General features: G+C 42.2%; 1 protein-coding gene across 41 annotated transcripts in view; it reads left to right on the forward strand.

The window, feature by feature from the left end:
* Positions 1–13,952, forward strand: part of DTNB (dystrobrevin beta) — a 234,455-nt gene that overhangs the window by 196,959 nt on the left and 23,544 nt on the right. For 23 of the 41 annotated variants that reach the window (XM_070512459.1, XM_070512491.1, XM_070512488.1 and 20 more), the window contains one exon: positions 302–398. In XM_070512459.1, coding sequence (XP_070368560.1) covers positions 302–398 — 97 coding nt within the window. Of the gene's footprint in view, positions 1–301; positions 399–5,930; positions 5,952–13,952 lie in introns of all 41 variants that reach the window. The other 18 variants (XM_044772073.2, XM_044772079.2, XM_070512463.1 and 15 more) reach the window with 1 other exon arrangement.

Consider the following 13,952-nt stretch of genomic DNA (forward strand, 5'->3'; position numbering starts at 1 on the left):
TGATGAAGAATTTTTAAAATCACTTTAATGGTATTAATAATACTTTTTCTCTCTGTGGCCATGTATACTTTCCAAAGCATTTTTGCATGCTATTCTCAGAACATAAAGAAAGTTGGGCAAAAGAGATATTAGGACCACTTTATACATAGGGTATTGGAGCTTAAATGACTTGCTCAGCATCTCATACACTGGTAATTAGCAGAATGAGACCTAAGACCCATTTCACCTGGCTTTAGACCCTTCTTTGAGGGTCCCTTTATCTTCAAAGTTTCATTTTTGATGGGCTTTTCCTGTCGGATAGGCAAAGGAAAGATGAACTGGAGCAGAGAATGTCGGCACTGCAGGAGAGCAGGCGGGAGCTGATGGTCCAGCTGGAAGGGCTGATGAAGCTGCTGAAGGTAAGAGCCCTGGCCAACTCTCGGGTCTCCTCCTCCCACCGCCCAGCTGTTCTCGTTCGTATTCCACCACCAGTTCAGCTTCTGCCTCCCCTGTGATGTTGGAACAGGATATGACTAAAGGCTTAAATAGTGCTACCTGGACCGGGTTTTCAGGTAAACCTCCATAAAGTTAGCCTAATTCGGTACAAAAGCCATCTAAATTAGTGTAAAGCCTGATTATAAAAAAACTAATAACTAGAACTAGAGTAATGTCCTTGAATAGTCGCTTTTATGAATAAATAAAAATGTTTAGAAATAGGATATTAGCTATGTATATATGAATATTTCTCAACTATTTAAAGTTTCTTTTAAGGCAAGTTTTCAGATATTCTCCCTAAATATTTAACAAATATTAGGTGTCTTATTTTAATAAGTATTACAGAGGCAAACCAACCTAATCAATAACTCTATTAGGAGGAATAAAATAGCATTATTAGCTCTAGGTTTTGTATATTAGGGCTTGAATAAATCAGGAATAATTCAGGTCTCACTATCTATTTTTGTTGAAAAATATATTACAGCCCCTACACTCCAGAGCAGAGAAAGGCATGCTTGGCGTTTAAATGTCCTCACCTGGACAATTTTACTGGCATTGCACACTATTTAGCCAGCTGTGGAGCAGCAATAGCAGAGCACCTTTGTCCGTGCTGTTAATTCCGGGGACATTTTTGTCGATGATGTGAAACCACCGTACTTTGTAGTATGACGCAGAGTTCTCAGCCAGAGTGGAAATAAGAGCCAGGCTGAGGGGCTGGATTTAATCCTGTGGTAAAGGGGAGACATTGAAGGTTTTGAAAACAATAGTTTAGGGAAATAGGCAGAATAGGTTAAAAAGAGGAGAAACTAAAAGATATTAGGAGACTCATGAAATCATCCAGGCCCAAAGGGACAAGGATCTCGGCTAGGAGTGGAGTCCAAGAAAATAGCAACGTTGAGACTTTTCTTCAACTTCTGCATTCTAAACCGGTCCCTTAATAACAAAGCTAGTGGGATTAGCAACTTGGGTAAATGTGGTGTTTGTGTTTTAAACTGACTTTTGACTTGCTCAAGACAATCACTTCTTTAACCTTGATCTGAATTTTTCCAGCTTGGCCCTGGATATTTGGGTTTTTTGCATGGATATGTTTCTGCATTAACCCTGTTAACAGGATTTCTTGTGAGAAATATCTTATGTCTAAATGGATCTTGTTTAAAGAAAACCTTATGCATAAAACCTGGCCCAGATCCCTCTAATAGTTGTCAGGTATCCCGCTAAGCAACCCATTCACCCACTCAAGACAGCAGAGATGTCCTTAAACACATTTGGCCTGTGTAACATCTGGAGCCACGTGGGGCTTTAAAAGTCCTGCCATGGTGGGGTTAGTTTACCTGTAGGACAGGAGATAGTAGAGGATCCACCCACCGCTTGCCTGTGTCAAACCTCCCTTTAAGAAAGATGCTCTCAAAACATTACTCAAACGTAGATGGGAAGGTACCCCAGGGTGATTTTTGAAAAAGGCAAAAGGTTTATGCAAACTCAAGGGAAGTCAGAGTGCATTTCCCCTAAGTACCACGGTGGGCTTTCCCGTCAGCTAGCTTGCCCTCCGTGTTCCTTCGAGTTCCTGCCTCAGAGCCCCACGTGAATTACCAGGGCCTTGTCGTTTACCTCTGACACTTGTATTCAACGGCTAAGCAGAATGAGCTGATGGCTGGAACTCTAATCCCAAACCTGGAGTTTCTTTGTATTTCCAGCTGTTGTCTTACAGTTACAATTTTAGTAAATAAGCAGAACCCTGCCTCCCCATTTTGCAGGATCCCCTGCCAGGTTCTTAAATGCCTTGTCATTCACCTACCTGACACCCTGAGGCCCTTCAGACTGGAAGAATTTGTGAACACAAACCAGGAATGTTGTCTTTTTATCCAGTGATTCGAATTCACAGTTGAAATCTCATCCTTTAGTATCCACCTTAGAGGATTCAGCATAATCTTAATTTGTGTATTATATGCACTCCTGAAAGATCATACATAGGAATTATTGACTTCTATTAAAATTTCAAAGATGTTTTCCTACTATTAAAAAAATATCTTCACCAACCCATAATAAAAGTGCCCTTAAGAATCCTAATTTTAATTTCAAAGGAGTGTCCCCTGCTTTCCTTGATGTTCGGTCTGCTAACGTTTAATTCTCTCATAAAACAGCTGTAAGCAGTTAGTCAAGTGGATAATCAAGCCACATGGTCTGGGATACTCACAAATTAAAATACACCACACAGTAAATTTCCGTTTTCATGGGGAGTTCTTTCATTTTGCTTCAGTGAAATATCATATACTTTGTGTATTTATCTGAAAATGGTAATTTAAAGAAGCATATATAGGAAGTGTCACTGTTGTTTATTAATTCATTCAACAAAAATCTTAAATCCTTTTTTTAGACACAAAGCAGGGTAAAAATCATGTCCTTATTTAACAAAGAAGTATTGAGTTCCTGAGTGTCATGTTTAAGTATTTGGTGTATAATGGTGAATAAGATTCAGTCTCTGTCACCAAGGAGTATCAGGGACCTTCTAATTGTTGGGTTTTTGTTTGTTTGGTTGGTTTTGGGTTTTTTTAATGAGGAAGAGTCACCCTGAGCTAACATCTGTTGCCAATCTTCATCTTTTTTTTTCTGCTTGAGGAAGATTAGCCCTGAGCTAACATCAGTGCCAGTCTTCCTCTATTTTGTATGTGGGATGCCTCCACAGCGTGGCTGATAAATGGAGTAGGTCTGCGCCTGGGATCCAAACCTGCAAACCTGGGCTGCTGAAGCGGAGCACGCACAACCATAACCACTCGGCCACGGGGCCAGCCCAAATTTTGGGGGTTTTTTTAATGATGTAATTGACTGATACTCAGGCATCCGTGTTTTAGCATGCATCTTTTTCTTACATTTTTTTTCCTGATTAATGAACATGTGGATAACCTCTGCCTCAAACTTATTTAATCTGAAAATGGTTATGTGTTGGTGTTTCAGTTTCTAAATCATGTTCCCAATATTTTTCTGCCTCATTTTCCATTTTTCCAATATTGTTTTTGAAACACATTTGCCAGATGAATTCTGCAGTTTTGAATTTCAGCCTTATTTGCAAATGAGCTTTTGAATGTAAATTTTTATGGAGATGACTACAGTGGCTGTGGCCTTCCTTTGGCCACCTAGCCAGACATCCCCCATGTGGAAGAGTCTGCCATGTTTTCAGTTAACATAAGCAGTTCTAAATTTGTACTTTATGAGTAAGGTATTATTACCGCCTTTAAATCAAGCTGGCTTCTATGCTTTGTCGTCAGTCGATGTGTACTGATCCCAGCTGACTAATCAATAACAAAAAGATTCTAAAGATCTTATATCTGACCCATTTACTGTGTTGACAGAGCCTTTAAGGCTTGATCTGAATAACTTTCGTGAGTTTAAATTATACAACACCATCCTGAGTAACACTTAGCCAGAGTCCACACTCTCCCATTCCCTGCGTATCGGAGGTCTCCAAGTCCTGAAAACGCTGCCCTGTCCACCTTCCCCACCTACCCTGACACGTGTGTCTACCGCACTTTATCATGATTTCATGTCTTTGGACAAACTATAGCAGAGTCACCAAATGTGCAAACGTGAAACATCGTTTTCTGAGATTTCCCTATTCTGTTGAACCAATACCAAACCTGAAGAGAACAGTGAAGTAGGAAGGTGTCTTAGAAACAGTTCTAAGAAATTACATCCTGGTCTTTTGACCTCAGATGCAATTTCAGCCTGTCGGGATTGCCCCATCCCTCCCCTACCATTTCAATTTCCATTTCAACACTTAGGGCTAGCGATAAAAACACATTTTTAAATTGTTTAATAACTCTTCCATGGCTGTTTGCCTGCTTAGTGAATGGAGGAAAAGTGTTAGGCCCCACAGGGAAGCCTGGCTAGGAAGGGTGATCGCTTCCCACCTGCAAAACTCTAACCCTTCCACCCGGAGCCAGGCATGCAGATACAAAAGTGAAAAGGCACTGACTTCTTCAGGGTAACTCAGCTGATGCTCAGGGCCCTCTTTGCCTGGGCTCCTGTGCATTTAGGTTTGGTCAGGCATCTAGCAGCTGGCTTTGATTATGAAGAATATCTTCCTACACTGAGATGGAGTCTCCTCAAGAGATTTCTTGGTGCCCATGTACTTTCTAGTCCATGTCTCTCCCTTGCAGGAATAAAATTACTTTCTCCAAATTTTTACTTCCCTTCTCCCTTTTGTAATTTCCTAGCTTTTCTGAAATCATTCTCACCGTTGCACCCAGATCTGCAGACTGAGAAGTGCTCATCCATTCCTAAGACTTCCTACACACATGTTCAGTAAAGACTGCCTGTGCGGATGGGTCCAATTTAAATAGAACCTTTGCAACAGCTTTTAGATTTGCCTACTTGGGGCAAAAAGCGGAGGCTCCATGACCACGGTTATTCATAAGGCACAGAAAGAGGAAGTGAAGAGACTCATTAAAACAGAGTAGCTGTGGAGCAAAGGGCCAAAGAGAGAGAAACTCGGAAGTGTTTATCTCATCTTCATCGTGCTGCTTTCTGCAGTGCCTGGTGGTGCGTTCTGATAGCTGACTGCACACCATCACTGTAAGGCTCTGAAAGACAGAGACCATATCTTGTCTTCGTGTTTCTAGTGCTTTATGCATAAGAAGTACTAAATGAAGCTGTATTGAATTAATGAAAACCTGAGGTCGAGAACTCGTTTTTGAAAGGCCTCTCAGGGGCCCTGAAGCAGTTTCCAGTTTATTGGAGGAATGGGGATGCCTGTGGATCCTTGGAAAAAAACGCAAAGCAGCCCAAAAGCAGTGAAGGGGAGGGGACTAAATAAGAGAATCTGTGGTCAGGTGGAATTGCTGATTGTTGGGAAGTTCTTAGAGCACTGGTTCTCCAACCAGCAGGCGTCAGAATCAGCTGAAAGGCTCATACTGCACCCCACCCAAGAGTTTTGTTTCACTTCGTCTGGGGTGGGACCCAAAATTTGTGCCTCAACAGTTTCCACGTGATGCTGCTGCTGCTGCTGGTCTGTGTTCCACACTTTGAGAACCACTGGCTTAGAGAAATGCATATAAACACGTGTGAATGTTGTGAATGGTGAAATACAATGATTATTGGGCTTTTGAGTCATGGTTGAGCTGCTGCTTTCAGTTTACCCTAAATAGTTATGTGACCTTAGGCAAGCAGGCTCTCTAGGCCTTTTTCATCTATAAATGAGGAAGTTGGCCCAGCTGGTTTCTAAGCTTCTTTTCTTGCAACTCTAGAAGTTAGCACTTAATGAATTGCGTGGGGCAGAGGCCTACCCTTTGCCCTGTCCAGAGGATGATGTTCTGATGGTGATCAGGGCCTTTGATCTCTGAACCCATGGGCCTGGCCTGGTTTGCCCAATTCTTCTATCGTTTCTTCCAAATGTTTGTGGTGATGGGCATTAATCTCTCTCCTTTTTCCCTCTGCCTTCTTTTCATCTTCGACACCTCTAGGAGGAAGAGCAAAAGCAGGCAGTAAGTGAACTTCAGAATTCTCCACCTGACTCTGGCTCCTTTTGCATGTCCTTCTTTTCCTCATATAACTGTTATATACTTTCTCCTCTCTTCCCTGCACAAGTTCATCTCTGCAGAATTGGTTATGTGTAAAACCCTCAGCAGTGCTCTCCATGGTGTTTTAAAATGGCCTAAAAGTCCATGTCATGTTTATCTAGTAGAGCATGTTCTTATTTGAAACCAGAGCTTAAATTTTTTTTCAAAGTACACATCTGTTGTGTTTATTTAAATATGCATGATTAGCCAGGCTACAATTGCATTTTCCTGCTCTTGCATTCTCTGCTGCTATGTGTCTAAAGTGACCTCAATTGCTTGAAACAATTTTCAGGGTGGTGGGGGTGACCTCAGGTCTATATACTGTGTCATGAATGATTGTGCATGAAAATGAGTAGTTCTTTTGGTAACTTTGGATGTCCCTTAGTCTTGAACAGGCTTCTGGGTGCTCCAGCTCCAGTAGCCTTTGTAACAAAGTTACTGTTGAAAACTAAGTGACTGATTATGCTGTAAGTGATTTCCTGTTCAGAGCCCACTCCAGAGGGAGCTCTGGTTTTTCTGAGCTGCATGCCTGTTGCATGGTGTTTAGGGAAGGTTTATGTTTATTTTTATTTTTCCTGATAGCCTCAAACCTGCACAAGAAAATCAATTGAGGGCCTATGCTCAATGGTAACACCATATGCTTATGTAACGTAATAAGGTTTTCAAAGCATCTATTTTTTACACAAGCTAAAGCTGATTTTTAATTTACCTCAGGGCTTTTTTTTAAAAAGAGAAAAATGAAATGTTTAATTCAAAAAATTTACTCATTTTTTCCCCCAAAACCAAATTTATCCGTGTTTTAGTTTAAGAATAGGAACATAAAACATTGTTATTTATTATTCCCGGTAGGAAAGCAATGGAATCATAGAATAAAGTGGAGAGGAGAGGAAGGAAGAGATAGATAATAAGGGGAGGAGGCAAGAGGAGTGAGGGAGAGGCGGACTCTAAGAAAGAGGGAAAGGAGTCTGGTGTTAGGATTGCTAACAACTCAGAAATCTCAGTGGCTTAAATGTAACAAGAGTTTGGTTTTGTTTTGGCTTTGTTTGTTTTTGTTTTTCTCCTCATTCACACATAGTTTATTGCTTTGATTTTTTTTTAATAGTTTTTGTTCATTCTTCCCTTTTTTTTTTTTCTTCTCTCCAAAGCCCCCCAGTACATAGTTGTATATTCTAGTTGTGAGTGCCTCTGGTTGTGCTGTGTGGTATGCCACCTCAGCATGGCCTGATGAGCAGTGTTAGGTCCGGGCCTAGGATCCCAACCAGCGAAACCCTGGGCCACTGAAGCAGAGCGTGTAAATTTAACCACTCGGCCACAGGGCAGCCCCTATTGCTTTGATTTTATAGCACTTCCATATCAATAGTTACATTCACATGGGCAAAGCAGAAGAAGACCAGGATGGAAGGTCAAGCCCAGCCATTAAATGCTTCTATCAGGAGGTGATACACATCACTTCCGCTCCAATTCGTTAACCAAAGGAGGTTACATGACCACACTTAACTTCAAGGGGGCAGGGAAGTATAATCCTCCATTTGCTTAGAAGAAGCAGAGAAGCCGGTGCTGGTAATGCCTACCACAAGTAGGAGGATGAGTAAGATTGTGTTGGAGGGCAGGAGAGAGACCCTCTATCCCCCTGCTCCCTTCTCCCGCTCCTTCCCTGACAGTCTCATCCCCCTGCTGTTGACCCTTCCTGCTGGTCCAGGGCATCACCTCACCTGTAGTTGCTGACCACCAGCATTCCTCTCCTTCTCCTCACCCCTCTACACCTCGGAGATGTGCTTCACAGCTAAAACCACTTGCTGGGAACTTCCTCCCACAGTCCGCCCAGACTAGCTTTTTCTGAGCCCTCTCTGAATGTGCCAGCTCAGAGTGAATCACGTCCACCCTACACCTCACCTGAGAACTCTCTTTCAGAAGAGGGCAGACATTATGGATATTCATTTTAATGGTAGCAGTAGTGCTTCGAAGAGACATTTTATTTTTTAAAAATCTTATGGATTATTGTATAATCCAAGAACCAGAAATCGCCTCTGCTGGTATATTATTTCTCAGGTCAGTTTGAAGGTGACCTTGAGCAGAAAGGGGATTGAATGACATGTTCCTTTCAGTGATCTTTGATTCTGTGCAAGATCATCACCCCCTTGAAGTTGGCAAAATGAGAAGCTAGATGCAGACTGCCGAATCCTGCCACTAATGAGTCACCTGTGTGCATGTCTCAGGCATTCTCCTTGGCCAAGGTTCTGAGCTTGTGAGCCAGTCCTTACAGACTCATAGGACATCCATGGCGTGAATTGGTACAAACTTTTTTCTTCATCTTTCCCTACTATGGTATGAGGTAAGACATTCTGCTCTGTGAATGTAGGTAGAAATATCCTCTGTCCATATCACAGCTTTAAACTGGACCCACCTTAAAGCTCAGCTCTGAGGCTCAAATTTGAACTGAATGGCTTTACATAGTTCAACAATATTTTTAACACGTACAGCTGAAAAGACTATAAAGCTTTAGAACTAGCCCTTCTGCTTTAATCTGTGTCATTACTGAGTGAGACACCAAAAGGTATTTAACACAAAGCTAAGTTGTAACCCTTTCTTCCTGGGTTCTGGCTGGTATAGTTTAATTTCTTTTCTATCAAAATGTATTACCATATATGGGTAATAAAATAATTGTAAAAGACTTTTAAAATGAAGAATTTATGGAGCTGGCCCCATGGCCGAGTGGTTAAGCTCGCACGCTCCACTGCAGGCGGCCCAGTGTTTCATTGGTTCAAATCCTAGGTGCTGACATGGCACTGCTCATCAAACCACGCTGAGGCAGCGTCCCACATGCCACAACTAGAAGGACCCACAATGAAGAATACACAACTATGTACTGGGGGGCTTTGGGGAGAAAAAAGGAAAAAAATAAAATCTTTTTTAAAAAAATGAAGAATTTACTAGACATGCTTCTAAAAACTAGCTCTGTAAATCCATTTTAGAGAAATTTTCATATAGTCTGTCTTCTTCTTTCCCCCTGAGGGATAATTTTGGCTTAGGGGGAATTTGAGAGAAATGGGTAGTAACTGTGACTTTGTGAGCATTGGTGTTGTTTCTGCCTGCAGCCCCAGCCGCTTTTCCAGGGCTTTGAGTGGCGTTAGTGCCTCAACTGATAATTCTTCTGTTTTTCCTCTCTCCCTCCCTCTCTCCTTCCCTTCTCTTTTCTCAGACCCAAGGGTTATAATTAAGGGCAGAACTGCCTGGCTGTTTCAGATAAGACTTCACTGAGTGACTGTTCAACCCACGATATACCCTACAGTCTAACAGCCTCAGGAATTAGATTCTATCAGTTGAGTCAGGGTTAATCAGGCCCATGATAATCATCAGACTGTAATTAAAGGACGCCATCTGCCTTTTTCACACTGCAGCCCCAGCTGCCAGCCCAATGCCTGCCACACGGCAGATACTCAATAAATAGTTGCTAAATGAAAACCAGTATTAACCAAATTTACAAGGTTTTGACTTAAAAGCAGTGTGAATTCCTAATTGTAAGGGACGTAACTGGTTCGAGTACCTGTGGGAGTAATTTTGCTCAAGGTACTCCTGTGTAATAGGTAGATCCATTCAGGAGACTCGACGGTGGTTCAGAATTGTCCTTTACAGAAAGGAATCAGAAAGACAAATCTCAGTGTTACCAAAAGAATAAGAACACCAAGCTAATAAATTAGTATTATTATTAACTCTATTATTCTTTCTGTCTAAAGAACAGATACTGATTATGTGAAATAAAATCATCCTTTTTTTTTAAACACAGATAATCTGTAAAATGCAGGATATCTACAGTTATTTGTACCACTTGAAAATATTTTGAGCATTGCTCAGTAAAACCCCAATGCCTGCAGTAAGAAATATGGTTATGGGATTTAGCAGCATGTTACGAAGGGGCACATGAGGGCAGCAGACTGATGAGGACTCTGTGGCGGTGGGCTGTACCACCACTGGTACACTTGAGCTGTGGGCTACTCCAGTCTAGGTCCAACGGTATCCCAACCCTGGTCTGGAGGGATTTCAGATTGCGTAAATTCATTTTGGGGACATCTGAGGGTTCCATTTTCCCCAATGACTCAATATACCATAAAATTTCACTGCTGGGTCACTAACACCAAATAAGATGAGCTATCTAAGGCAAGGGGGTTCTGTTTCCTCATGAAGGATGTGTTTCCTTGAACCTTTCTCTGAATCCTCCCAGTAGAAGATCGTTACCTTTTATATCCAGATCAACATCAGACTTAAAGACTGTAACTTTAGACAGTAATCTCTAAGGACGGGGGCTCTCACAGGTATTACCTTTGACCCAGATTAGTAGTAGGGTGATGGTCCAGAGTGTCATTCTGAAAATTATGTAATCAGAGGAATCTTTGGAATTCTGCTAAGAGAACATTGCCATACTTGGGACCTCCCTTTTTACTTCACTCAGTAGGGATATCAGTTGGGATCTTACCCTATGCCCTTTTCAATTTCTAGAACCAGGCAAATAACCCACTGCAAATACACCAAAGAAAGCATAGTGTGGGCTGGCTCTTGAAAGAAATAGTGGTCCCATCTCTGACCGCAGCTCCACCAAGTATGCCTCAGAGGAAGGGCACTCAATATTTAGTTAGCCATGGTTGAGCCATGAGGGCTCCAATAAAACTCAGGAATACTCACTTTGTAAGTTTAAGAGAAAGTATTAAAAAAACCAAACCTATACAACAGCAAATAAAAACCTCCTCTTTGTCCGTTAAAGAGATTATTGGTGAACCCCTTGTTGTGCTCATGGTTCATTTCCCCTCCTGGATCACTTAACCTTCGGACACAATCTCACTGGGAAGTGACTCAGATTCACATGCGTCTCAAATCTTCTAGACTCTCTGGCTCCACCATACTCTGAAATAGACACCTGAGTCTCCTTCCTCCTGGAAGGCAGAGAATTGCCATTCGTTTATTTATTCAGCAATGTCTTACTACGTACGTTCAAGGCAGTGAGCTTGACCTTTTGGAGGAGAACAAGAGAAATCCTACACAAATCCCACCCTCAAATAGTATAAAAATTATTTCATGATTGGCATGGTGCCCTAAATACAGAAACACAAGCCAGGTCATTGATATCCTGAGCTTTAGGCACCGCTGCTGCCCTCCTAAGTTTGCGGATTCCGCAGATGTCTTTTGGTAAACAGGGATCAGTGTGCTGTGCTGTATGGCTATGCCACAAAGCTTCAGCCTGGGTCCCAGTCCTGGTCTTCATACGTGGACTGTCTGCCAGTGCCAGCTGCACGTAGACAGCCTCGAGAAAGTCTGCAGAGTGTGCTCACTCATCAGTCTCGGCTCCTGTACTCACTATAGAAACCTGGCAGTTTGTCGTTTTGTTTTGATTTGATTTTTTCCCCAAAAGAGTAGATATTGTTACAATATTAAAAACAGGTATTTGTATTTCACTCTCCCAAAACTCCTTAAACACCTACAAGGAGTTTACAATCTGAGGTTATAGGGGGAAATTGCTTTCAGGTCTTTGCAGCACCCCCAATATTTTTTGTCAGTCTCATCAATGACAAGCTGAGAGATTTCCTTACCTGCTTTTTTTTTTCCTCCTGTACTATATTTCTGTCTTTCCTCTCCTAAGTGGAATGTGTACAACATATGAAAACTGTCCACCAGGGTCTCCAGGAAAAGCCTCTACACACCAAGCTGGAGAAATTCACCTTCCACTGGAGGAATATTGAATTCCTAGGACGTGTACCTCCTGTATAGCAGTCTGAGTCTCAGCAAAGCATCAACAGAAAAGAATGAGTGAAAGATGACTTCTAGGTTTGAGCCTGGGAAAATGATGGGTACCACGGACTGAAAGAGTGAAAATGGGGAGATGATGTGGTTCTCGGATGGGAACTTTGGTCTGATTTTGAATATACTGAGTTACAGAGAATAGGCAGGCAGGCAGGCTTTTTGTATGGTTTGCCAGATATTCGGGGATACGCAGGTGGAATTTCAGCGGGAAAACAGGGCTAGTGTTATAGATTTGGAAGTCTTCAACATAAAATTAGAGTGGAAACCATAAACATGAGCTTTAGGGGAAACCCATAGTAGACGAAAAGAAGAAAGAGGAGGTGGAACAGGTAGGATTGTGGAGTCTCACGGAAGCCCAGAAAGTTGCAAGAGGAGAAAGTTAATAAGACAAAGAAGCCTTTCAATTTGACAATAAGGAAGTTATCAGCAACCTTGGAAAGGAAATTTTCAGTAAGTTAGTAGACTGCAGACTACTCTGAAAAGTGGGTTTTGTCATGTCCTCCCTCCTTGCCCCACCCGCATTGAGTAACCTCGCCTCAGTGAAGGAAGTCTTACTGAATTACATGTGAATGGATTGCTCTTCTGACTCTTACAACCTTGTTGACAAGACCTCATTTCTTTTCTATATAAACATGTGCATAACGTTTACAAGCCTCAGTTTCCTCATCTGTAAACTTCCGACTCCACAGTTCTTTGATCCTTTTGTCACTGATACCAATTAGTATATAGGGGAAAGGCTATAAACCAAGAAGGGTCTACGGAAGTCCAACTGGGTTCATTTGACTGGTGTCTCCTTTTGTGACTTTGAAGCCCTCTAGCCCTCACTTCATGTCTGGGCTTTATTTCAGTAACCACCTCCTTCCCCAGGGTTTATTCATGCCATCTGTATACCTCCCACTCTTCCAGACAAAAGAAAGCATCCTAAGAAAACATAAGCTGATTCCATAACCCTCTCCTTTGGCTTGCCTCTGGGATTCTTGACCATGCCTCCCACAGAAGGATGGGAATCCCTACCATTCCCTTTCTGTTAGACCTCATCCCAGCATCCTCTCTTGACATAGGATTCGATCTGTGACCCTTCACTTTGAGAGTGTCTCTAGGTGTTTCCTCAAATCCTGATGCTGTCAGTCTCTAGGGTTTTATAGCTGACTTCAGGCTAGTTCTGATGTTCCATATGAACAACAGTGCTAAGGTATGAGTTTCCTAGCCTAGAGTCCTTAACTGAAATGGACATCTGCTTAGTGTCAGCTAGAAGAAGCATGTAATGAAGGGTTCGATAGACTCTTTTGCACTCTTCTCCATTTGCTGCTAATCATAATTTGACAAGTAGAATTACTCTCATTGGGAGCTGCAGCATAGATGCCCCAATGCTTTAAAAAAAAAAAAGAAACAAACAAAAGTGGAAGCATTTTTATAAAATTAAAGGCAAGGAAGAGAGACAGTTAACTGCAGCTAAAGTGGTACCTTTAATAAAAGTCCATGCCAACTCACCACTGCTTTACAAAGCTAGCTGACCATAAATCCTTCCGTGCTTTCGTTATTATGTGTTCTTATTAACTTAAATATATATATATATAACATTCGCTTTTTATTCATGGCTTTCACATTTCAAATTTCAACTCCTGTATTTAACCAACTCAGACCTCAGGAAGCCAAGAGAGAATCTAGGAGACTCTCAGGCCTATAGCTGCCCCCGGGACATCTCCCAAATGTACAAAAGGAATGAGAGTCTGTTCTTGGGCCCCTTGAAGGTTCTAACCTAATCTGAGTCTACTGGTGGCCTGCCCTTCCTTCCACAGTAGCTCAGTGCCTGGAAAAAGGAGCCCTGGATAGGCTGTCCTCTGAGTCATGACTCTGAGTCACCCTCAGCCAGGTTTCTCATCCTCAGCACTATTGACATTTGGGGCCAGATAACTCTTTGGCAGAGGGAAGTGGGGGAGGCTGTCCTATGCATTGCAGGATGTTTAGCAGCATGCTTGACTTCTACCTACTAAATTCCAGAAGTAGCCCTCCCCCCCCAGGTCTCTAGCAGGTAAAATTGCCCCCAGTTAGGAAGCACTGCCCTGAGCCCAGAGAACTTTTCTCTGTGATACCAGTCTGAGCCTCCGAGGCATTCTCAGAATTCCTTACTGTGAG

Source organism: Equus asinus, chromosome 6 (assembly GCF_041296235.1).
Source record: "Equus asinus isolate D_3611 breed Donkey chromosome 6, EquAss-T2T_v2, whole genome shotgun sequence".
Classification (NCBI taxonomy): Eukaryota; Metazoa; Chordata; class Mammalia; order Perissodactyla; family Equidae; genus Equus; species Equus asinus.